The sequence below is a fragment of the Lytechinus pictus genome, chromosome 3 (assembly GCF_037042905.1).
Source record: "Lytechinus pictus isolate F3 Inbred chromosome 3, Lp3.0, whole genome shotgun sequence".
NCBI lineage: Eukaryota > Metazoa > Echinodermata > Echinoidea > Temnopleuroida > Toxopneustidae > Lytechinus > Lytechinus pictus.
In genome coordinates this window covers 41,355,704-41,380,736 of record NC_087247.1, presented here as the reverse complement: position 1 = coordinate 41,380,736, position 25,033 = coordinate 41,355,704, and the positions used below count along the sequence as shown (strand labels likewise).

The window sequence follows — 25,033 nt, the reverse complement described above, 5'->3', positions numbered from 1 at the left end:
ATCATAATCATAAAGTAAAAATATGATAAAAGTTTGAATGAGATATACCACTCAGCATATGATACAGCGCGATTTAATTTTGTTCATATATACTGTACATATTTCATATATGTATGTATTTTATATATCATATATTTATGAACTTAAATGCATTAATTAAAAGAAAAAGTGTTTATTTCATGAAGTTATTTTATAACCTATGCCTACATTTACAAATGAAGGAAATGTTATGAAATTTATCATCATTTCCGATTAATCGATTACATGTAAGTTTTATAAGAAAAGATTATATGAAATACATTCAGGCAGGTTTATTCGTAAATGCACTCACCAAGGTGAAATTGGGGGTTGCTAGCATCTATAATAAACAGACAAGAAAGTGGTCGGAGGAAAAAAAACGTTGTTATTTCATGAAGTTATTCCAAAGAAACCGCATCTATCGAAATTCTTTTTTAAAATATTAAAAACATGGAAATACACAATGGATGTATTACTAAATTTCGAAAAAGAAAATTATCCCAGGACTTTATGTTACTGTTCTTTAAAAATACTTTATAGTTTTGATATTCGATCAAAATAATGTGAGGTGATGATAATATGTATATCCAGAAAACTTTGAACTTTTTTAAAACCGAATGGTTTGACATCCTATATTTCAACATTAATATAAGTTTTGGTATATTCGGACACAATAATACGTTCATCCCGTGTTACACAATCAGTGACCATTATACTAGTTTAACTAATGAAAGGACTGACAAGAAGATATACTAATGTTTTTTAATAGACTTCATCAAAACACTACCAATGGATGTATTACTAAATTTCGAAAAAGAAAATTATCCCAGGACTTTATGTTACTGTTCTTTAAAAATACTTTATAGTTTTGATATTCGAACAAAATAATGTAAGGGGATGATAATATGTATATCCAGAAAACTGAACTTTTTTTAAACCGAATGGTTTGACACCCTATATATTTCAACAAAAAATTAAGTTTTGGTATTTTCGGACACAATAATAAGTTCATCCCGTGTTACACAATCAGTGACCATTATACTAGTTTAACTAATGAAAGGACTGACAAGAAGATATACTAATGTATTTTTTTTTATAGACTTCATCAAAACACCAACGCAGAAGAAGTAGCAGATATCATCATCATACTTACATCATGAATACAATCGAGTGGGGTGAAAAATAATATGATAAAATGGAAAATGTTGCGTACTCACAAGCAACATCATAATTCCCGAGATAGTTGGCACCATTCTTGCAATAATATCTCCCTTTGTTTTTCTGTGATGCCTTTTTGATGATGAGTCGATTGGTTCCTTTCTCTTCCACCTTCAAGTCATATTTAAGCTTTAGTTTTCGAGTGATTAGTAAATCATTGGTAGCGGTAGCAGACTGGAAGCGCCAAGTGGCAGATGAAACGCGGTTTGATGATCCAGGACTGTATGATAATCAAATATGAGGAAATATCAAGCCTGTTTGCATGAAAATTTTAATGATTTTTTTCTTTAATTTTCCATTTAATGTAGGTCAGTTACTCACTAACTCATATCTTTTACTCCTCTTTTTCTTACTTTGAGCTCATTTGCTTCCGTATAATATTTCATACCTTTTTTTTTGCACTGCAATTCTTTATAACAATATCGATAATTACGTCCCTTATAATAACTATATCATCACCTGTTGATTTGACAGATACAATCAAAAACGGTATTGTTTTTGTTTGTTTAATTGGTGTTGTTTCTCTTTTTTTCCTCTCTCAGCTATATTTTATCAAACCGCGCCTTTTTATGAAAATTACAAAATCTAAGATTGCGGAAGAAGACAAACCTGGTGCGGGATTAATATTATAGGCCGGCTCTCCTTTTTTCAGTGAATGATAGTTATAATAAGACCTGAATATTGATTGATTGATTGATTCTTTATTTCCATGCAAAAGATAAATCATACAACAGAAAATATATTGACAATATTTCACGGTAAAATAACAATAAACAATCATTGTATGGGAGGGGACAGTCATAAGCACAAAGGCTTGAAAAAGGACGCCCCTCAAGAAAGAATATAGCGCACAGTTGGCCACAAAAAAAAATCACTCATTAAACGTTACCATTTGGAGCATTCGAGCTCTACATGTTGGTGAGGAAAGATTACCAGAGGTTCAACCAGATCAGGGTTACAAGCTGCTCGTCGATATCGCTTCCTCAACCACCCATTTCCAGATCGCCGCATTATTCCTGCCAATTGTATGTGATTTTCTCCAACTTCTGATAAACGACAACAAATTAAAAAGCTAATAAATAAATTGATGAAAATCTATACAAACGGAATTTTTAAATTTTTTTTTTTTTGGGGGGGGGATTCAACGTCGAATGTCTGGCCTAGCCAGGCATTACAACATTTCAAAAATCATCAGCCTTATTTTTCTTACTTTTTTATATATTTATTTTATCTACATATTTACTAATTCATCCATTTATCATTTTGTGAGAGATATGATTTGGTAATTACATGATTTGAATAATAATAATTAAAAGACACTCCACAATTAGGGCAAAGAAGAGGTGCTACCAGCAATATCTATATCCAAGAACAATCATAAAAGAGGATAGATCAACCCCCAAAATTAAAGAACTTTGGAAGAGATTGTGATAAATTAAGATATACTTCCGACTTTATGACTTGATGCTTGCGAGATAATCAGGCGTTTATACAACATAAAGATCAAGTTAAGATAAGAACAGGGAAGGATAAAGTAAAGAGGAAATAATGGCACTGTACCAATCAACGACAATTTGAAAAACATTACGGCACTAATGGATAATTATAGCATAGGCGGCGGAAGCGGGGGGCCTGTCCCCCCCCCCTAAATTTGAGGTGGGGGACGATCCCCCCTAAAATTTTAGTTGATAACCATTTTTTTTTATTTTATTTTTTTTTGCTTGACAAAAAAATTTGTTGGTCCCCCCTAAAATTTTGGTTGATAACCTTTTTTTTTTGCTTGTCAAAATTTTTTGCTGGTCCCCCTCTAAATTTTTGGGCTTCCGCCGCCATTAAATAATAGGCCTGTTAAAAAAAACTACGATGCATGAATATGTGAGTGATATCATTTTAAGGTATATAGAAACAGACAAGAGAACAGTGGGGGAGACGGACGATAGGGTAAGGTGCATAAACATGTCGTTTTGGGCATTTTTAGCTTAGAATATCATCATGATCAAATAATTTTATGATATCATACCATTTTTATAGGTTGAGCTGTTTGAAACGAGTATGGACACATTTTTATACCTTAGCTTGCCATCTCTATTATACCTCTCTTATATAGTCATGAAAGATAAACGGATCTTTAAAGAAATAGGAACCGTTTTTCCTTTAGGCCCATAAACTTACCACCACACACAGAAGAAGGAAGGGACACTTGACAGATGATAAAGATTACAACTAATTTAATAATTGTAATCATATTTCAATAACTCGAAATATCATTTCAGTGTTCAAATTTTACGGTATACACAGCGTCTTGGTTCTGTTTTGACATTATAGCTAAATAACCTCACTAAAATATTGTCATGGCTACCAACAACACCACTACGCATGCTCTATTTTATTTGCGCAATGTATTATTGTGACGTCATAATGCTGCATAGTTGAGTTCGAACGATTTTTAAAGTAGGGTGGGGGCCGGGGGGCATCCACAAAATCATAATTTGATGGTATTTTAAAGTGCAAACTTTGTGCACCCCCTAGTGTTCTGCAGCCCCGACTTTGCGGTGGCATAATAAAGTGAACATTCTCAAAGTCAGAATTCGATGGTGATTTTAACGCCTCTGTGCAACCCCCATGTTCCGCAGCCCTGAGTTGCGGCGGTGACAAATTCACGTGGTCTATTTTTTATTCATAACATTTTTCCTGCAGATATCATTTTTTCAAAGCATAAGAAAGTTTAGACCATAAATTGAGTAGGTCTATATAAAGAGTTTAGATGTAAAAGGGATAAGGTCCACTTTGGACCATTCCGAGAATAACCATGTTTTTTATTCTCACTTATTGCAATATTCTTATGAGAAACTAATGTACTACCCTATCATGTGAACAGAAAATTGGGTATAAAAGTAATCTATCTATTTTCATTTTTTTCCTATATATTTTTCGAAAAATTATAATTCTGGACCTTACCCCTTTTGCAAGTAAACTGAAATGAATCCAAACTCTTTTTATTAAAAAAACTGATTTTTCTTTGCCAATTTCATTCACGTTCCATTTGAATTTCAAATTTTCTTTGGTATCATCAGAGTAACTAAAAATTTAGAGGTTTAGTCAGAGACAGAAAACAATAAAATTTATGAAAAATGGACCTAACCCCCTTTGACAAATGAGTTCTTCAGAAGAGTTTGGTTGCAAAAGGGGTTAGGTCCATTCCAAGAAAATATTTTTTTAATTCTCTCATATTGCAATATTCTTATGTGAAACTGAATTTTCATGATACCCTACCATGAGAACATATAAAATTGGGTATAAAAGAAATCTACCTGTCTTCATATTTTGTTAGATATTCTTTTCCAAAAAAAATCTGTGTGGACCTAACCCCTTTTGCAACTAAACTTAAATGGACCTAACCCCTTTTGAAAAAAAATGTGATATTTCTTTGCCATTTTAGTTCACTTTTTAATAGGAATTTCAACTTTTCTTTGGTATCGATTTTATAGAGCTACTAAAAATCTATACATTGAGACATAAAAATCAAATTTGATGTAAAATGGACCTAACCCCCTTTGCAAGTGAGCTCTGCATATGTTGCCGGTAATTATAACGACTATGAAAATTGGATTTCAGCTATCTGACTCCGCTATATCTGCCTTAGCCAATTAGAATTTTATCTCATTTATTTACTTTTATCTATCCAGGAACACTACTATTATCTCTTTTTTCTTTCTTTTTCTAAGTACTGTTTTAAAACACAGAGGGCGTTGACTGGAGCCGAATTATCATGAGCCGAAACGGATGGATTCGGCTATTGTTCGGGAATTTCCGTCAAATGTAGTGTTGTTGCCATGGTCTGAAGAAGCGAAGTCAACATGGCTGAATGACATATATTTAGTTAATATTGAAATTAGCATACAGAGGTAAGAATATGAAGTTTGCGTATCTAAAGCGATTTTTCGATTTCTTCAAAGTTTATTTATTTGATTAGATACAATTAGACTGTGCATGAAGTTGTTTGTTGTGCTCTAAAACTGTTGCGAAAGACGCGATGTTAATCAGCACTGATCAGCGGATCGCGCAACCTCCGGTTGTCCACGTCTACACCCCCGCTACTGACGGCCTGGGGTTTTTCAACACTCCGTAGGCGCGCTCTTGGACTTGGGGCATATTGTGAATTCATATTTGTACCTTAAATCTTGTTTTAATGTGGCCATATTACAGGCATTGTTGTGCTGGTCGATACTATGTGGATGTTTGTTTAGATGAATAATGACATCACACGTTTTTTGTTTCTTTATTTTAAAATTTCCCTCCTTGTCTTCTGCATTCCTGCAAGTGCAAGTGCAACAACATTCAACAATAAAACATGCAAATAAAAAAATTGCACTTGCAAGTTGCATTTGCAAAGCCAACCAAGGCAAGGCAACCTTTTTTCACAGTCGCACAATGCACACGGACAGTCACTCAGGCAGACACAGAAAATGCTAATAAAAGGTGTGTGATTCTAACTATGACAAATGTCCCTTTTTCAAGTGTGATGCCTGATGCCGAGTGATGGCATGGCATGATGGCATGGATGCAGCAGGGACCAGGGTGTCTTACTTAGTAAAACTCTTACTTTCTTTGACAGTTTGAACTTTGAGCACATTTAAAAAATCAATCTTAAGTTTGGGCTTTTGGCTAAAAATAAATTCACTCACAAACTACAGTATTCAAAATTATACAAAAGCATTTGAAATGATAGAGCTACAGTATGGCAAGTTCCCCCAAGTCTGCGCACACGCGTATCTGCGCAATTCTAGTAAAAGAAGATACCCAACGAACACAAACTTTACACATGCAACATATAGACAGATATTTGTTAAAAAATCCAACTCAAAATGGTGGAAAAATAATGAATTTTGGGCATTTCATGTAACGGCCTCAAAATGCAGCCTTTCTCATCAAAATATCCAAATCGTGTGCAAAGTGAATGGGTGCGCAGGCATGGGGTACCATTTTTTTTTCAATCTGAAAATGACTGCCCTAGGTTTTTTCCAAGAAAATCTCTTTCAATTTTTTATGAGATATTTGGTACACTTGCTCATGATAATATAAGGAACATTATTAACAGAAAGATTTTGTACAATAAAAAGATATTCATGTTAAATCTAAAACTCAAATCGTTAGATGCGCAGACTTGGGGACCACCATCATACCAAGTTGACACCAAGATCGTAGATTTAAAATCCATCGTTGAAAATTTCCTGAGGGCTGAGGCTTGTTTAGAAGATCAGCCTTTTCTAGCAGCGAGCACTAAAGGTGACAAATTGCTGATATATCATTATTTTCATAAAAACTTAACTTATTAGTAACTGATTAATACATTTTACAGGGTAATATTCTGGTCGCTTTTATGTTGTTGTGAGATTTTAGAGATGTTGATTGAGTGAAGTATGGACATGCTTGAAGTTCAGACACACTGCCATATATGTACCTGTCTGAATAAATTGATGTATAACAAACAAAATAAAATTCCCTGAAGGGTCGTGTTGAATTTGTGGTCTTCAACTTAGACCATCATCAGATAATTGAGCTTGTAAAATAAAACTGGTTATATAGTGTGTAAGGGAAGAAAATCAATTACATGTAAGTAAAACCCCAAAATATGTAATTGTAATTGAACTTAAATTTTCAATAAGAAAGCATCAAATTACGTTACACTAATATTTGATAAAGTTTATTCACAAATCAAAAAAATAATTGTAGGAACAATAAAAATATGTTCAGTGACTGATCTTGATTGATGATTTGGTGTACAGTGTACACTGGACAGTATTCAGTGAATAAAGCAGTGTTGTATTGTATAAAAGAGGAGAATTACACTTGGAAAGAATTTGCAAGATTAATTTATGGAGGAAGAACTACATGTACAAGCTCCCAAAAGCATAACTTAAGAGATCGGAAGGTCTAGGTCGAAGTTTGATGTTGTTTTAAAGTGGAAAATACAGTGTTGAAGTTGAAAACTTTTAAAAAAAGTGATGACAATAAGAAGTAGGAGCAGTAGGGGGGAAATTATGTAAATTGGTTATTATATTAAGCATAAAATTTAGGAAAAATGCAAAAAACAAAAGTATATACATCATAACATTTTGAAATCATGAGGACTTAACATTGTAAGCGATCAAGTGGATATATGAGATATAAATTTTTGTAGTTCTTTTGGAGCTTTAATAGCAGTATTTCGTAATGAATGTTTTTTCTTGATTGCAAAAGTTTCTTTAGTTAGTAGGATATAGTATTGAGCTTAATACTGGAATATTTGTGAACTATTTATGAAATATTGAGATGTATTTTAAAATTGAACATTGTAATAAAAATATGCAACATTTATTCAACAAACCAAAGAAACTACAAGGGGAAGACCAGACAGTACATAGAGCGCACAATGAAAATCTTGGGAAGAGCGCCCTACTGCGTTGAGTACATGTAAGTAACAACTTCTTGACCTCTGCGTATCGCTATATGGTTGTGTACAAGATATGAGAGAAATGGTGAAGGGGCAAATGAATAGACAATTTTTTAAAGATTTTTTCCTTCAAATTTTTTTATCTTAAATTAGAAATGAATATATTTTGGAGGTTTCTGGGTAATAAAAGGTGAAATTATCCACATGTGTTGCCTTTGTGCCCTCTCCCAAATCCCTTCTCTCATTTTCCCCATATGTTTTATACACAGCAGTGTGCCGATGTGCAATGGTTTACTTACTCAATGCTAGTGGGCGCCCTTCCCCATGAGCATTAATCGAGCGTTTCAAAAAATCGCCTAAGTGTCCGATCTTCCCCTTGTAGTATCTTTGAACAAACTGATGAAATACAGAAATAAAATGAATATTGCAGAAAAGCATAAGTGGTCACATCACAAGTATTACTTTTGAGGTGAATTATGTATTTGACTTACAGTGTAGGCCTGAATGTTATTTAATATTCTCTTTCAACCACAGGACATAAAATAGAGGAAAAAGAGGCAGTCATGTCTCAGTCGGTAAATGGCCTTAATGGCCAGATGAATGGCTCTCCTACCAGAAGCTTTAACCTTCCAGGTGTTGATCAGGATAAGCTAAAAGGCCGTCTCTACTCTTATGCCCCCCAAGAAGCAGCCATCAACAAGAAAGCTCTTAAATTTGCAAGAGTAACTCCAGCACAACGCAAAACAAAAGCTAAACCTACAGCTGCTAGATTGGAACCTTTGGTAAGCTTCACATTCTTTCACTATAAAATGTAATTGGTCTAGTTTTTCAATCAAATTTAGGACAGTAGATGTATTTAAAAATGGTTGGAACTCAGCTTTTTAGTAGTTTTTAGTTTTTAAGATGATATGATTATGCTTAGTAATGATAATGATAGTAGGCCTGTAGACACTATGAGACAATATCAACATTTATCAAGTGTTCATTATTCAGAGGTTACAAATCACAGCACTGTACAAAGCTTAGCATAATATCATCAATAATAATTATGATAACGATGTATATTGTGTATTTTTTTTTCAGTTAGTATTTATCTTCTTACTCAATGTCAGAATATATTCAGATTATTAGATTATGTTGTCATATAGCTTCATATACACTGTACTGCTACATCAGCTATTGTTGATTACAATTCCATAGTATTTAGTTGTTAAACCACATCAAAGTAATTTAATTCTTTCTGAGGTATTACATGTAGGTTCATGTTACCAATCACGGCGATAAAAGATATTCAACCTACCTTAAATTATGGAGCAATGATGATTCCTTTATTGAAACCATGATATGTGTGTTTTGTAGATCACATAGCATGAATGTACCTGTAATATGCTTAGGTTCAACTGTGTCATATTTTAGTTATCTTGTGTAAAGTATAGCTGATTAATATTTCACTGTACAGTACTACTAAAAATATTCCATTATGTTTATGAAAAAAATTAAGAGCAACTGCATTATACACCACTCCATTTCAGCCTGGACTTGCCAAATTCCAAGCTGAAAACCAACCAGAATACATAAGACGTAAAGCTGCAGAGGCTCTTGGCGCAAGCCGAGGGCAGTCAGTACCTGCTCCTGTTCAGAGCACTGGAGAACCAGACAGTAAGAAAACAAAAAGGGCTACCTCAGTGGAGCCATTAGAGAGACCACCATCATCCTCACCATTGCCAGATCTACCAGATGATCTCAGGCAGAAACAGGTAGGAATTTGGCTTTAAGAAAAAAAAACCAGATCCTTAGATAACTACTAAAACAAAGCAAATGCAGACTTTGGTTTAATATTCATTCACCTTGAAAGGATTTAACCTTGTGGTACAATGTAGTGTATGTAGATTGCTGTTAAAAATTATTTTGTGCTGTATAATTAGTTTACAATAGCACAGATTAATATCCATACTTGATATCTAGCTTGTTTTTAATGAATTGATCATGGGCCTTTGAAAAATTTAGATATTACATCTGTCTTTCTAGGAGTATGGCTACTATTTTGTATCAAGAAGATTTTCTAAGAATATAACTGAAATTAGAAATATCAACTACTAAAAATTGAGAAAAAAAACCAACATTATGAATTGTTGTAAGTAGTGGATGTGATGCAGATTACTTTGATTGGAAACATCAAATAAAGAGTTGCTTTAACACCTTTCCAACACTCTTATGGTGATCAACTCATCCCAGTTTCCTTATATTTTCTCAAATTCCCTCTTAGGATTCATTGGCGGGACACCCTCTGCGTTCTCCAACCCCACCCAAAGAGCGCAAGGAGCCCACTTCTAGCACGATCCCAAGGGGTATATCCATGTCCCTGCCCATGGCCCAGGGTGTTGATCATCTGGAAGGGTGGTCTGATATTGAAGCAATCATCAAGCTAATTCGAGACAAACCAAGGATTGGTTTCCTGTACATGAGCCCAGCTGTACCCAAGTCATCAATCAAATATCATCCGTACAATCTCAAGTAAGATAGCTTAGTATCATTTTGCCAAACATTTGTATCATGGATCTTTGGTGAACCCAGTTATGTTATATTTGTAAAGGTGAACAAACATACTTGTAAAATATGAATCGTTAAACGTACAGATGTAACTAGCCCACTAATGAAACAACAAATATTTGCAGTGGAATTGGATAGGTTGTCGCTACATTGATTATTACCAACTTAATCACCACAATGATAGTATTGAACTCATGAATCCTCATTCTTGATATTTCTATTTCTATTTTTTCATCATTCAGAATTGTCTCACATAACAACATCCATGCACCAGATTACTGTACCATCAGTCTGAAGGGAGTGACAAGGGTCCGTAATGGTAGCGATGCTGAGTTCACAGAACTTGACCGTTGGGAACAGGAGTACCATTATTACACCAAGCTTATCAAGATTCCTCTCTTCCACCTCTTCCGTAAATGGAAGGCTTTCTCGACCTGGAGGAAGAATGTTAGATCAAGGCGATTGACATCCTGTAAGAAACAGCTGCAGGAAAATCTCTTCATTGTGAATGCAGTAAGTTCTTGGTGGATTGAAGAATGAATCTAGGATTCCAGCTACCTAGTGTACCAAATTTGATTGAAACCATCAACATTCTCATCTCATTATTGCCAATAATTGATGGGTAAAATATAAAAATGTATATCTCTGGTGTGTGCATTAGTACTTGTGCAATTATTCAAGTTAATTCACCTCATTTAGGATGACGAAAATACAGGGAAGATGTAGAGTCTTCCGAACTCACTGTACTATTATTGTTACTTGTATTCAATTTTAACTAAAATCCATGAGACCCGATTGGGTTCATTTCTGTATCTTTTCTGTATTCTTCTTGTGCTGATAATGCAAGATGACTGTACAAATACTCATCTTGAAGTCACATAGATGAAGTGCTCCATCTATCTTTGCAAGGCTACATTTGTTACTGGTAGACAGAAAAACGGTTGCTCATTCATACCTCTGAAGGTGTCAAACTGTTCTTTTCTAATAAGAAATATTGATTTTTTTTTAATTGTGTTTCTTATTTCTGAAATTCAAGAAGATGAGTATTCAGTATTTTATATTGGTATATTCCAATCGTTTGTAAGTTAAATTCTATAAAGGACATTTTGCCAGTTTAAGATGAGTATCTATTCCGATGTTCTTGTGTATTTTACCTGAAATTCCTTTGCTTTCAGTCATTACGACCAGCATTGCTGAATGTCAGAGAGATGTGTTATAGGATTAGTGACATGGGTCTCTGTAAAGTTGAGAAGGGACACACCTATACTCTAAATGAATTCACCATGGCACAGTTCACTCAACTCAATGAGGTAAGATTTCTTTCATATTATGTTGTAGGAATTGATTTTCAATACTCATACTTGTGCCCATCATTATTCATTTTTGAGCTTGACTGTCATTCAATATTCATAAATAAACAAATATAAATAGATACTAACTTCTACTTTCCATATAAGATTCTTAGTACTTGTATATGGATATTAGTGATTATGTCAAACTGAATGAATAATCTACTTTATCCTACCTTCTTGATTTGAACTTCTCTCTGCATAGGTGTCAGGCCGTCTTGCTGAGTTCCGTGAGCTTGTTAAGGAGGTTGTAAGGAGTGCATGTAGGACAGCACTCCTAGAGGCTGGCTTTACACCTGATGACTACTTTCTTGATAATGATGCCAATGGAGGTTTGTGTGATGAAATGTGTAACCCATTGCCAATGAGAGCCTCATAAGGTTATCTGATATTGGAACCATTTTACAAATTCACTTATGAAAAGTGAACCCACATATATGCTTCCAGTTGGCAACACATTTCTGATTTCCTGTTAATCTATTTGGTTGACAATTGAAATTAAGATTTGTGGAGGTATAATCTTTCATGTCAAGTAATATCTTAGAGGAAATTTCTTTTCATTTGTGGAGGCATAATCTTTCATGTCAAGTAATATCTTAGAGGGAATTTCTTTTCATCTTTTGCCTATACACCATCATTTTATTTGGGGGGATATCCGGTACCAAAATATTTTGTTTTTAACAGTTTCATATGTAACTGAATGGGATAGTACTGGGCTTTGTTGTCATCATTACAAGATTCCCATGCATAATGTTTAAATATCGATGTAAGTGTCTGGCATCAGTGGCAACTAAACATTTCAAACATTTAAAAAAAGGATGTCACAAAAATTCATGGTAAATTGTTGTATATGGTGGCCCAGGATTGTGATGCAATTTTAGCATGTCTTAAAGTTTAAAATGTACAACTTAGTTAATTGTATTATTTTAAAGGTTTCTGTATAGTTATTGAATAGCACGCCATATATATTCAAGTAGTCAAATCAATTGCTGACTGGCTATTGTGTAGGTTGATTCTTGTATTCTGTTTTCCTGACTTTTTTTCAGAGGAAGGGATGCCACCAGGTACAGCTGATTCTAGTTACATGATGCAGAGTAACTTTGATATGGATCTTTACCAGGATGCCCCTGATAAGATGACCTACACTGAACAGGCAAACAAACGCAGTCATTGCAGGAGGCTGACGTGGTAAGGTTTTTAATTCATTTTTTTAGTCTGTTCAGGTTATTGGTGGATTAAGAGATCTGGAGCTCAGTTTAGCAGCCTGATTTTCACTTCCAATACCAATCCTCAACAAAGTACATAAAATCACTCATTGGTGCTTGTAAAGAAATTATTATAACATATACATTTCTTGTCTCCTCACAGAGATATCATTGTATATGAGGATCCTATGTACTATATTTGTATTTGTCAAAAAACAAAAGAATACGCGAAGGGGATACTTCAGGTCCTGTTTTTTTGTAGTCGTAGTTTTATATCTGTATCCTATTATGCTTGCTCTGAACAGTTTCATCCGTCTTGCTGACTACCTGATTGTAAACACCATGCATGTCCTAGCAGTCAATTCAGTCACCACTCTTTTGAACTATCTGAGAGAACAGCTTCAGAATACACCTACTCTGGCTCAGATTCAAGGAAGGCTAGATGAAGAAGAGGAGGAGGATGACAAGGTATGGCATTTTGCTCTTTGGATTTTAAATGTTTCTGAAAGTTGATAGCATGAAATTCTATGGAAGCTAATGAATAGAAAAATGATTAGTGATTTTCATTGTAGTTTTTCATTTAAATAAAAGGATGAGCATCTTTGTATATATCTTTAAAAAAATGAAAAAAAAAGTGGTTTGAATGCTTAATGAGAGATTAAAGCAGTTTTAAAACAGAGGCTTTTTATGAATAATTGTACAGGATTATTTTTGTGTGTGTGTGATCAATTTGGAATAATAAGTAATTCTTATTGTTATATCCCAGAGTTTGTCTTGGGGTACCATGGATGTGATTCACCAGATTTACCTAATATTTACAGTAGTAGCCCTTGCTTCTTTCTTACATTTTGCCAGAGCAATACATCATATATCCTCAACCCAACTCCCTCCCTCCACTGGCTTTTTTGATATATCAAGACTTAGTGCTAATGGACATTTTCCATTAGATTAATTATGTGATTATCAGGATACTTTTAGGCAATGAAGTCATTCTTGAATTCTTTGTATCCATCTAGGCTACAACCATTGCTGGGTCCAACAATGCATCTTCAGTGGTTGGAGGTCCTACAGCCATTGCTGATGACGGTATAGGAGCAACGGAGCAGACAGTACTTGCTCCCTTGTATCTTACTGAGTTTGTTCTAGAACCACTCAACATCCTCTTCAGCCCCAACGTGGATGATTACCAAGACGGTATTGCAGAGACCATCAAACGCTTCCAGGAATGTGTGCTAGGAGTGGACAACCTTGTACCTGATACGTACTTCGATGCTTTCACAAGGTAAAACACAATTCATTAAGATCATATCTCTTTTTTTTTCACGCTAGACAGTTTTATTTAGATTGATGATTCATAAGAAGATTGGGTGAAGAGGAGGCAGATTTTTGTCACTTTTTTGCACAAGCAAAAAAGAAAAATGTTTTCCCCAAAAGTTTCTTACCCCCTTAAAAGGAAGCAATTTCATCAAAAAAGGGGTTTTGCTTCAGAAAAGGAAGTACTTATCATGTATCATTTTTAGCAAAGAGTGGAGTTATGTGCCCCCTCCACACTTCAATATTTTACACGACTGCTAAATGATGTATTGATAGCAGTGGTAAAATTCTTTTGTATATTGATATCTTTGATTATCCTACAAAATTCATAAAAATCTTGATTAATAAATAGCTTTATTTGCACCAATGTCATTAAAAATGTGTATCATTAGCTTTGCCCATTAAATCCAAATACTGTTGAGGGTATTTTAAAAAGAAATGACTGTCTGCCCTGTCATCTGTATTTTACCACATAATTATAAAAATACAACTCAAATGTGATGATGGAGGCATTTGTGTAGATTGCTTGGAGTCCAAATCCATCCGTGTACTTTCATTATAGCTTTCACAACTTATTATATATCTCATTGTATTCCTAGACCAATCATCAATGGTAAACTAGAGGAGAAGACAGCGGGTGATGGACCTGGTCTGGACACCATGTTTGAAGATGATAAACACCTACAGGGTGTCATCCAGAGTATAAGGGTTAGTTTCAACTCTTACTTTTCTCAACTTATTAACCCGTTGAAGGCTGAGCCCGCAAATATATGCGGGCTGGAGTCTATGGAAAACATGTGTTATAGCAAAATCATTCAGTATCCAACAGGTTAACAAAAAATTATATTAAAAGAGCTGGGTCTGATTTTATTCAATACTTGGAGATAAATTATATTTTACTAATATCTTACTTTGATAGCATACTTTAATTTCATGAATTTCACTAAGAATTTTAGCATTTTTAAGACACATCTTACTTTTTATAGGCAAGTATATGTTTTGTACACATTCATGATTTTGGTATGACACTTAGAATGCACATTATTTGGCAAGCTCCTCCCTATAAATTTACCCTTGATTTCTGCTTAATAAAGTAAAATTCAAAGTATTTACAGGAATAAAGTTTAGGAATATTTCTTAAATGAGTCGAACTTTGTACAAGTTTATCTGTATTTAAACAATTATTGTTTTGCTTTAGGATGCCGTTAACAAGGCGTTTGATGCTGCTAACCAGTATGCTGATACCTTTGAGACTTTCAGAGAGTTCTACAGGGAAAATGAGAGCACTGATCTGGAGAGTCTTAGTGCTCAGGAACCTGGTTCGTTGTGATATTTTTGTTCTATTCCTGTTTTTTAAAATACAATAGTATAAATAATGTCAAATTACCTTCTTTTTTATTTTTTCTTTACCATCTTATTATCTCTGTGACCTTTCTTAATAATAATAATCGCTATTCCTATTGAGAGTTGTATATAACAACAAAAAAAGAATCATACAAATTGTAATGATCTACTAAGAAACCGTTATAGAGATAATACTCATTTTTTTTTTTTTATTCTTCGAACAGATGTATATAGCTGAAGGTTAATGTTAACTTTAAAGAGAATGCTGTCCTGTCACATATTTCAAGCATTTTGATTATTCAAGTACAAACAGTAACAGAGAAAAAAAAGTTATTGGAGGTAATAACAAACCAACTGAGGACCATTGTTACCATTGCCTTAAAAAAGTTTTTTTTGTTTTTGTTTATAACATTGAAATGATAATAAATAGTGTATTGTGATATTATTTTACCATTGGTAATTTTGTTTTCCTATTGTTCAGATGTACAATTCTTTGCTGAAGCCTTAGAGCGCTATCACACCCAACATAATAAGGCTGAAGCCATCAAGGAAAGACGCAGTATTGGTATGCTGCTGGTAGATTGTATACAGATGAAGAATAAACTCATCCCATCTCCTCTTAGGTGTCTCAATGTAAGTCTAAACTGTGCTAATATTGCTTCAAGTCCATATGTATGTGAATGGATGGATGGATATATGGATATATGAGCAGTTGAACTGCTACTATTACAACAAGATCAAAGAAAACACTGTCAGTTATCGCTAATGTATGAATGTATATCCCCCAAAGTCGCTCTAATTACCATGAAATTCCTGAGGTCTTCAATACTCTGCATGATAATGTTTAGGGATTTAACTATTCAGATGGAAGTACAAATTTCTTTTTCTAACTTTGTTTAAAAAAAAAAAATTATTTCTTCCAATAAACATTATTTTGTTTACCAAAGATGCCATTCTCAATGAATTTAACTTTACCTCCTTATGTCAATTGGCGTGGCTTTCCTGAATGTAGTTGTGTGGCTTTCAACTAAATTTAGTTATTTTACGATGTAGTGGTACATAATGACAAATACATAATATTTAATTTTCCTTTGGTTAATATCCATGTATCCTTGTTTATTTTGCAGGTAATCAATGACATGTTACCTAAGCAGAGTAAGAAACAGATGGATTTGTTGATAGCTGAATGTCAGGATGCTCAGTACAAACTTGAAGTCATTCCAACCACCACATTAGAGTTTGTAGAGAGTCTCACCTTCTTGGATGAGATTCAGCTCAGGGTACGTCCTACCAATTTCATGTTTTACAATTGTGATCACCCAGCTCAAAACCCTCAAGATGTCAGATAAAATTCATTTTTAGATTGTTTTAATGCAGATCCTAAGCTTTAAACTGATGTATTATTTGCTGAAATCAAGCGACCATACTAAACTCATAATTAATTTGAGTCATAGTAATAATAAGACATTTTATAATGCGCAAAACATATCCACCCTATTAGGGGTGCTAAAATTTCAGGACGAGATTTTAAGAAGAATGAGAAATAGGCCTGGAACGAATGTCATTTTTACCATTCGATTATTTCCTGAAAGAACAATCGAATGATTCGATTGTTCGTTGGAACTCTCGTCTTCTAAAATCACAATAGTTGACCTACTACTGGAGCGCAAGCCAATCACAGATCAGACCAGCAATCAGTTTTTCTGTTATAATAAGACGCACAGGTACACTGTGTATGGAGGGCAAGGCCGAGTGGGGTTCAATTTCTTGGAGCTCTTTGAAATTGGTGTTTAACTGTGAATGCGATACAGTCATTGTTCATTTTTTGACAAATTGCCTCGGTAACATTATTTTCAAACCTGTATCAGGTATTTTGAAATCATTGTTATCTTGTCATTTTTTTACTACTGGCAAGTATTCGAGTTATTCCAAATGTCTAATCGGGATCTGCCGAACATTCGATTAGTAAAAACTTTGCTAATCGATTGGCGATCGGCGGCAAGCCATTCGAACCATTCGATCAATCGATGTTTACTCCCAGGCCTAATGAGAAATGAGATTTGAAGTTGTTTTTCACTCAAGTATCAGGTAAACACATTGGGACAAATGCATAAAAATTAGCAAGTGCTTTTCCAGCCTTTGGCTAGCCATATTCTGGAATCTGCTTGTACAATAATAAGTAATTGTTTTAAACTTTTGTTATGTAGAATAAGATGACATACAGTCTTGCATTCCACAGAATCTCATAGCAAGTGAATTTTGTTTCTACAAATGTGTAATGTTGTATATATCCTTTGACAAATTGAATAGAAAAAGTACCTTTCTCTATACATATTTCTGATTGCCATCAAAGTATGTTTTGTTTCACTACTTTGACTCAAAATTGACTTTATGCACAGATTGATGCATTGGAGGCAGAGTCCAATATTGTCAAGGAGATGTATGACTTGATTGACAAGTACACAGTACCCACCCCTCCAGAGGATTTTGCTGTTTATCAGACCTTGACACCCTCAGTCACGGCTGTCAGGAATGCCATTGATAAATCTGTAGGAGAGAGGGATGCCAACATTGACAAGTTCTGTAATCACATGGACAAGGATATCTCCCACCTTAACAAAGAGGTTAAATCAGTCAAACAGGAGTCACAGGTCAGTGCATAATTAGACTGTATCAGTAGCGATGATATTTTCAGTACTTATTCCTAAAAGCAAGTGTGAAATGATGCAAAACCACAGACAGTGCAAACTGTGTTACCATCAATCACATTAAATAATGACAAAAACTCAATCTTCATGTCAACTTCTAAAATTAAAGTATACTTTAAAAACTTCAGAACTCATTGTTATGTTAACTGAAGCTATCTAATGAGATTTTGGTGTTGATAAGAATTTTATTTTGAATAAAATCTTGATGTCAACATGAGGATGGAAATTTGAAAGTTTTATTTAAACTTTGTAATTATCGTCTCTAAGATTAACAATTTGTATTTTGCATTGCAGAACCCAATCATATTGGATGTGAATGCTGACAAAGGCAAAGTAAAGAACCTCCTTCAGAAATTGGGAACAACCCTGAATGATCTACAGAAACAGGCTTTCACTTTTAAGTCATACCAGAAGAACTTCAAGGTGAACATATAAATTGGAAACTTAGAATTTCATGTATATGTATTGTAGAGGCAAAGCTCCCTACAGTATTTTGTATTATTTTCACTTTCATTTGGTGTTGAGAAAAACTGAAATTTATAGGGAAAAGTAAATTACCTTAATGAATGTAGCACTTATTTTTTAAATGTGATGATGGTGGTAAAGTGGATGATGATGATGATGATGATGATAAATGAGTCTCTGATGAGCATGTATTATGGGTGTCCCTATTTCACACACATGTAAAAGATATTCATGAGGGTGATATTCTATTAAAAAATATATTATACCCAAAAATTAAGATTCTAGACCACATATCGCTTTACAAACAGACCAGATGAATTTGCTGTATTTTTACCTTATTTTATGTTGTTTCTAAAAAATGATGGAAATGGTATGTCCATATTATTTGAACAAGAGTTTGGCAAAGATTTTTCCCCAAAAAAGTCAGGTACGTAAATGTAAAATAAATCTGCCAACCATTATCTTACATTGTACATCAACTTTGAGCTATGCACTTGTGTTATTCGCCACTAAATTTACTTCAATATTTGAAACATGATATTTTTCAACTCTTACTTCAGGTTGAGGTGACCAAATATGAGGAGCTAGAAGAAACCCATGCTGAGTTAAAACTCAAGCAGCTGCTATGGGACTCTTTGGATGAATGGGATGTGATGACTACTCAGTGGACGGAGGTGAGAAATATGATATTATCATGACAAATACTGCTACTTGTGACACTTCAGAGCTGTTTAATGCAGTATTAGCCATACTAACATGTAATTTTCAATTTATGTAAAAAATACCTTTACTTGTATTTTATAACACATTTAGGACAAAGTCACCATATTTTGTGATTTGGCCCAATAACATTTGTTTCAGCACTTAAAAAGTTTTATATAATACATCAGCATAGAGAATTTAAAATCCTCTAAATTTGTATGTTCTTATTGGTACAGTCTCTATTGTTTAACATTTAAAAAAAGATCAAGAAAAATAATCAAAAATAATTTGATATTTGATGTATTGTTTCTAATTGTAATGAATAATTTAGAATTGTATGACTTGATTCTTTTTTTTTTTCTTTGTTTGATAGGCTGAGTTCAATGAGCTTGACCCAGAAGATCTCTCAACTAACGTAGCCAAGTATGGCAAGTCAGTTCATCAGCTGGAGAAGGGTTTGCCTCCTAACCATGTCGTACCTAAACTCAAGGAGAAGGTGGAGATCATGAGGGAAAAGGTTTGTTTGTTTGTTTTTTTCCTTTCCAGCTGAGTTTGCAATATATCTTTTGGCATTCTTACCTCAGAAGATCAATGGTATTACTTGATTTTTCTCCATACACGTTTTCAGAAACCCTTGGGCCTGTATTCTGAACTCCGGTTTAAATTAAACTCTAGTTTAAAGTTGTGGTTTAACTAAGGAGAGCCAATTGGGGCACAAATCCCTAGTAGTACACATCCAATTTATTATCTCTTATGACACTGAAATTGTTCATAATTGTCTAGGAATATTTGTCTAGAAGTATTTTTCTTCATTATGAAAGCAAAAGGAAACAAAATAGTAAACATCAGAAATATACCATACAAACAGAATTTTTGGCTCCCCATAATTTTAGCACAGAGTTAGATCGTGGTCTAAGTTAAACCTGACTTCAGAATACCAAACCAATATTTGATTGCAAACATTGAGAAACATGTAAATTTGAATCTTCTAACCCCTTAACTATAGTGTATTTTATTATGGTGTTTTTTCTCTATTTTTAGCTTCCAGTCATTGTCAACTTGAGGAACCCATCTCTTGGAAAGCGTCATTGGGAGAAAGTGGAAACCATCTTGAATCATAAGTTTACTACTGAGGAACCTTTGACCCTTGGCCTCTTGACCAAGTTGAATGCTTTTAACTTCACTGAAGAGATTGAGGAAGTCTCTGGTCAAGCCTCTAGCGAAGCTGCTCTTGAATCTCTACTCAAGAAGGTCAGATTATTGATATTATATTTGTCTCTCATCAAGTGACATAGAATTTTTTTTTTTTTTCAATCTTTTTCCTTGTATGATATCCTGAAATGTTGAAGGATCATGCTGATGTCAACAAAGTTACCTAAGAAGAGCATGTTGTATAATACATTTGTCTTTCAAAGTGAATAAATGTTCATTTCAAATCAACAAAAGGTTTTATCTGTTTGCATGTAGTGTGGGGAAACAAAAATATGTCCAAATTAAAAAAAATCACAAACAAAAGTAGATCCTTAAGTTTGACTGCCTCATGTAGAAATTCCAAATTATCCTTATATTAAATGCATATCAACGTGCTCTTTAATCATGAAAGTATACAGATCTGTTTGTTTTTTGTCAAGGTTTGATAGGAGATGTGTGATTTAGACATTCCATAAACAAACACACAGTAAAAGAATGATATCTCATCTTTTACTTATTCTCATTTCAGGTTGAGGATTCCTGGAAGACCACAGAGTTTGTGGTTCTACCTCACCGTGACACAAAAGATGTTTTCATCCTCGGTGGTACTGATGACATCCAGGTCCTTTTAGATGACTCTCAGGTCAACATCTCAACCATTGCTAGCTCTAGGCATGTAGGTCCCATCAAACCAAGGGTGGATGAATGGGTCAGGAATCTAGCTCTATTCAATGAGACACTGGTAAGATTGTTAGGATTATACAGAAGTATTTCAGTCATCAATGACTTTCACTGACAACTGTTAAAAGCCACTGAAATTCTTACATCTGATTGGCTGAAAGAAATTTATTTGTAAAATCAGCAACAATACACTACATGCTACATTCCTCAGAAGTTTGGTTTTATATGGAGTCCTTGTCTGTCAAAGGGAGTATGATATATGAAATACAATGATGTCAACTTTGATCATTATGTTATTGTTTAATCAACCTGTAGACCTCCGTGTATGTAGATGACTACCAGTAAGTTCCTAAAGTTGGTCCAATATATGAACACATGATTTATAATCTAACTGATGGTGTACCAAAGTGAACCACGATATTGATATTAATGTGTTTTTTCCCCCTTACAGGAAGAGTGGATGAACTGTCAGAGGAATTGGTTGTATCTTGAGAGTATCTTCAGTGCCCCTGATATCCAGAGACAGCTTCCTGCAGAGGCCAAGATGTTCATGCAGGTATGCTTTGAAACACTACTTTCAATGGCTTCACCATCGAGATTCAACATCAATACTTCTACCAATTATGTCCTCCTTTCCTATATGTTTAGAATACTATTAGGCATTGTGTACATAGACTCATTTAATTTTTTTTTTGGACATGCTGAATCTCACAAATCAAGAGTGAGAATCATGCAAAAGGGGGCCATAAGCGAATTCCCCTTCCCCATCTTGCCTACATCATGGCCTATTTCCATATTCAAGGTACATTTTGTCCCAGAAAGAAAGAGATATCATAATCAAATATTTTGATGTTACAAAATCGCCTTAAATTATAAAAGCAACATTTCTTCGTTGATTTTGTCTTTAGGAAACCGTTTGCGCAGATACTCTCATGTGAATATACACTCTAGTGTAAGATGCATTGCAAGGATCACAAAGAAATGTTGATAAGAACATTGCAAAGATCACAAAAGAAATTTTGATGAGCTATCTCTTTAATACGCAGTGTCTTCCTATTCCTAACAATCCTGACCATTTTCTGTGCAACTTGATTTTGACAGTGAAATTTGAAGCTCTTCTTACCTATCTATGTTTGAAACTTTTTTATCATATTTTGTATCAAAATAAAGAAGAAAGCTTGATGAACCTATTCATGATGTAAATATCTTGAAGAAAAAAAGCCTGAAAAAAGCAAAGAATCCCTGTTTTCTGGTAAAGAAAGGGTAGATTATCTTCTTACATTGTCATCTCAGGTTGACAAGTCTTGGAAGGAGATCATGAGGAAAGTGAACAGACTTCCATTGGCGATCCGAGCTGCCACTCAGCCTGGTCTCCTGGAAACATTCAAGAACAACAACGCCCTCCTAGACCAGATCCAGAAGTGTCTTGAAGCCTATCTCGAGTCTAAGAGAGCTGTATTCCCAAGGTCAGTTATTATCTTATGAAACACCAGTTATTTAGAACCATATCCATGAAATTAATAGTGAGAGTTTCAAATTCAGTGTTTCTGAGATTTAGTATTATCAACATATGTGTAGATGTATTCATCTGTCAGAGTCAGTGAATCTTATTGTTATTTGCCCATAAAATTATGATATGCTTTTGCCCCCAAAATAAGGGAAACCCACTGTTAACAGAACAATCTTTTGTTCCTAAATATAATTGAATAGTTATTTTTTAAAGGCATTAAAAAATCAGATGTGTGTCCAGAGAAACATCACTAGGTTTCTTTCTGCATTACTCAATTAGTATAGATGGTATTCATATAATTTTTATTGGTTTGTTGTTAATCTAGGTTCTACTTCTTGTCTAATGATGAGCTGCTTGAGATTTTGTCTCAGACTCGTAACCCACATGCTGTACAACCTCATCTTAGGAAGTGTTTTGATGCCATCTCTAAGCTTGAGTTTGGTACAGTAGCTGCTGATGGCAAGAGCTCTCCCACTGGAGACAAAGGTAAGACATGACTCTTCATGTTTATTTTTGCTTAAGATTTCCTTAGATATTCGGTAATTCAGCTATAATTGCTTCTTTGGTCTAAATTAGTGGTAATATCATATAAAGATCCATATTCTTCCTGATTAGAAACTTGGTAAGTAGACCTTGTCTTGTGACTAAATCTTTCCATTCCAACAACTAACAAACCAAACACATGAAAATTTATTTTTAGTCATCATCATTTAATTTATCCATGTCATTTTTCAGATCAAGCCACTACAAGCACCAATGACATCATTGCCATGATCTCTCCTGAGAATGAGAAGGTTGGTTTAGGTAAAGGACTGAAGGCTAGAGGTAACGTTGAAGACTGGCTGGGTAAAGTAGAGGAGGCCATGATGTCTTCTCTTAGACGTATCACCAAGGCTGCACTCGCTGATTATGAGGTCAAGTCTAAGGAAGAATGGATAGCTAGCAACCCTTCACAGGTGATTTTTCTTCTGCGATGCTTTTGTTTGCCTGACTATAAGTACATTAAAAATGTACTATTCATTTTCCCTGGGTACTGGCTGCGGAAGATTCCACTGGGCCTCGAATGGTGGAATATTGTGAATGTCGTTGATATGTGCAAATATTTCAGGGTATGTGTCACTACCCCACAAAATAATTCAGGGTTCAAAGAGTTAAAGATATTAGGAATGCCTTTTTGTTCAAGAAGCAATATTGAAATATTGCGTGCAGGGCTCTGATTGTCCTTGTAGTGGACCTATATGGGAATAAGAAAGTTACAGTTACTAATGAGATAATGAAACTGTGTCTCTTCAAGATGTTAATGAATAGTAGATTTTGTGTGTGTGATTACAGTGTGAAATTGCCTTAATATCAAATAAATACTAATTTGGCAACTATTCTTCAACTTCTCATAAAATAAATAGGACAACGTCAGAGAGACACAGTCAGTTCCCTTGATATTCAATGTATGATAAGTGTAATTTCACTATGTAAGTCAATCCTGATAGGAATGCAAATCATCCAACTGTCTTTCTGTTTCACAATACAGGTTGTGCTGACTGTGTCCCAGACAATGTGGGCCAGAGATGTGACAGAGGTTTTAGAGAATACTGGAGACAGGCTTGAAGTCATGAAGGAGTTTGAACTGAAAAATATCACGGTAAGCCTGTTCTTTAATCAATTGCCTTATAACATGTAGCACATGAACTCACCAAATCATTTATTTCTATATTGCTTTGACCAGTCCTATGTTAGGAATCTCTGATGCTTATACCTTCTTTGCATTTTACTCCAGAACTTGAATTCCCTGGCTGCCATGGTACGAGGTCAGCTACCCAAGCTTGTGAGAGCCATCATCGGAGCTCAGATCACCATCGATGTCCACGCTCGTGACATCATCACCAGCATGGTCAAGAATCAAGTGGATTCCAGCAACAACTTTGAATGGGTCAAGCAACTACGTTACTACTGGGACCTTGAGCTTGATAATTGTGTGGTTCGCATGTCTACCTCTCAGTACATATACGGCTATGAGTACCTTGGAGCCTCCGCTCGTTTGGTCATCACACCACTTACTGTAAGACATTACCCTTGAATATATTTTGATCCAAAAATGCATTCTCTTAATGAAAAAATGTGTTTGATAAAGAAAAATGTTTTCTTTGTTTTTTAAATACTTTGTGAAATAGAATAATTCAAATATTGACTGTTAATGAAGCTGTGTGTATTTGTAAGGAAGCAACAAATAGACCAAATGCTTTAAAGTCTTTGAAGGACTTTTTATCAGAACTGACACATTATCACAATGCATTGGATCATTGTCATTGTTGTTTACTTAGATTTATTTCCATCTGAGCCATCTTTCT

At 34.5% G+C, this 25,033-nt stretch overlaps 1 protein-coding gene across 2 annotated transcripts in view; it reads left to right on the top strand.

Annotated features, from left to right (window-relative positions):
- The first annotated feature begins 5,034 nt into the window (after positions 1-5,034).
- Positions 5,035-25,033, top strand: part of LOC129257220 (dynein axonemal heavy chain 6-like) — a 62,860-nt gene continuing 42,861 nt past the window's right edge. For both annotated transcript variants that reach the window (XM_054895501.2, XM_054895499.2), the window contains exons 1-26: positions 5,035-5,141; positions 8,204-8,451; positions 9,202-9,426; positions 9,936-10,183; positions 10,462-10,732; positions 11,395-11,529; positions 11,774-11,900; positions 12,615-12,756; positions 13,079-13,241; positions 13,790-14,055; positions 14,687-14,795; positions 15,286-15,406; positions 15,913-16,064; positions 16,559-16,711; positions 17,831-18,082; positions 18,434-18,562; positions 19,165-19,278; positions 19,680-19,823; positions 20,348-20,557; positions 21,027-21,239; positions 21,630-21,734; positions 22,472-22,644; positions 23,014-23,174; positions 23,424-23,644; positions 24,217-24,327; positions 24,463-24,744. In XM_054895501.2, coding sequence (XP_054751476.2) covers positions 8,233-8,451; positions 9,202-9,426; positions 9,936-10,183; positions 10,462-10,732; positions 11,395-11,529; positions 11,774-11,900; positions 12,615-12,756; positions 13,079-13,241; positions 13,790-14,055; positions 14,687-14,795; positions 15,286-15,406; positions 15,913-16,064; positions 16,559-16,711; positions 17,831-18,082; positions 18,434-18,562; positions 19,165-19,278; positions 19,680-19,823; positions 20,348-20,557; positions 21,027-21,239; positions 21,630-21,734; positions 22,472-22,644; positions 23,014-23,174; positions 23,424-23,644; positions 24,217-24,327; positions 24,463-24,744 — 4,446 coding nt within the window. In that variant the 5' untranslated portion in view covers positions 5,035-5,141; positions 8,204-8,232. The remainder of the gene's footprint in view (positions 5,142-8,203; positions 8,452-9,201; positions 9,427-9,935; positions 10,184-10,461; positions 10,733-11,394; positions 11,530-11,773; positions 11,901-12,614; positions 12,757-13,078; positions 13,242-13,789; positions 14,056-14,686; positions 14,796-15,285; positions 15,407-15,912; positions 16,065-16,558; positions 16,712-17,830; positions 18,083-18,433; positions 18,563-19,164; positions 19,279-19,679; positions 19,824-20,347; positions 20,558-21,026; positions 21,240-21,629; positions 21,735-22,471; positions 22,645-23,013; positions 23,175-23,423; positions 23,645-24,216; positions 24,328-24,462; positions 24,745-25,033) is intronic.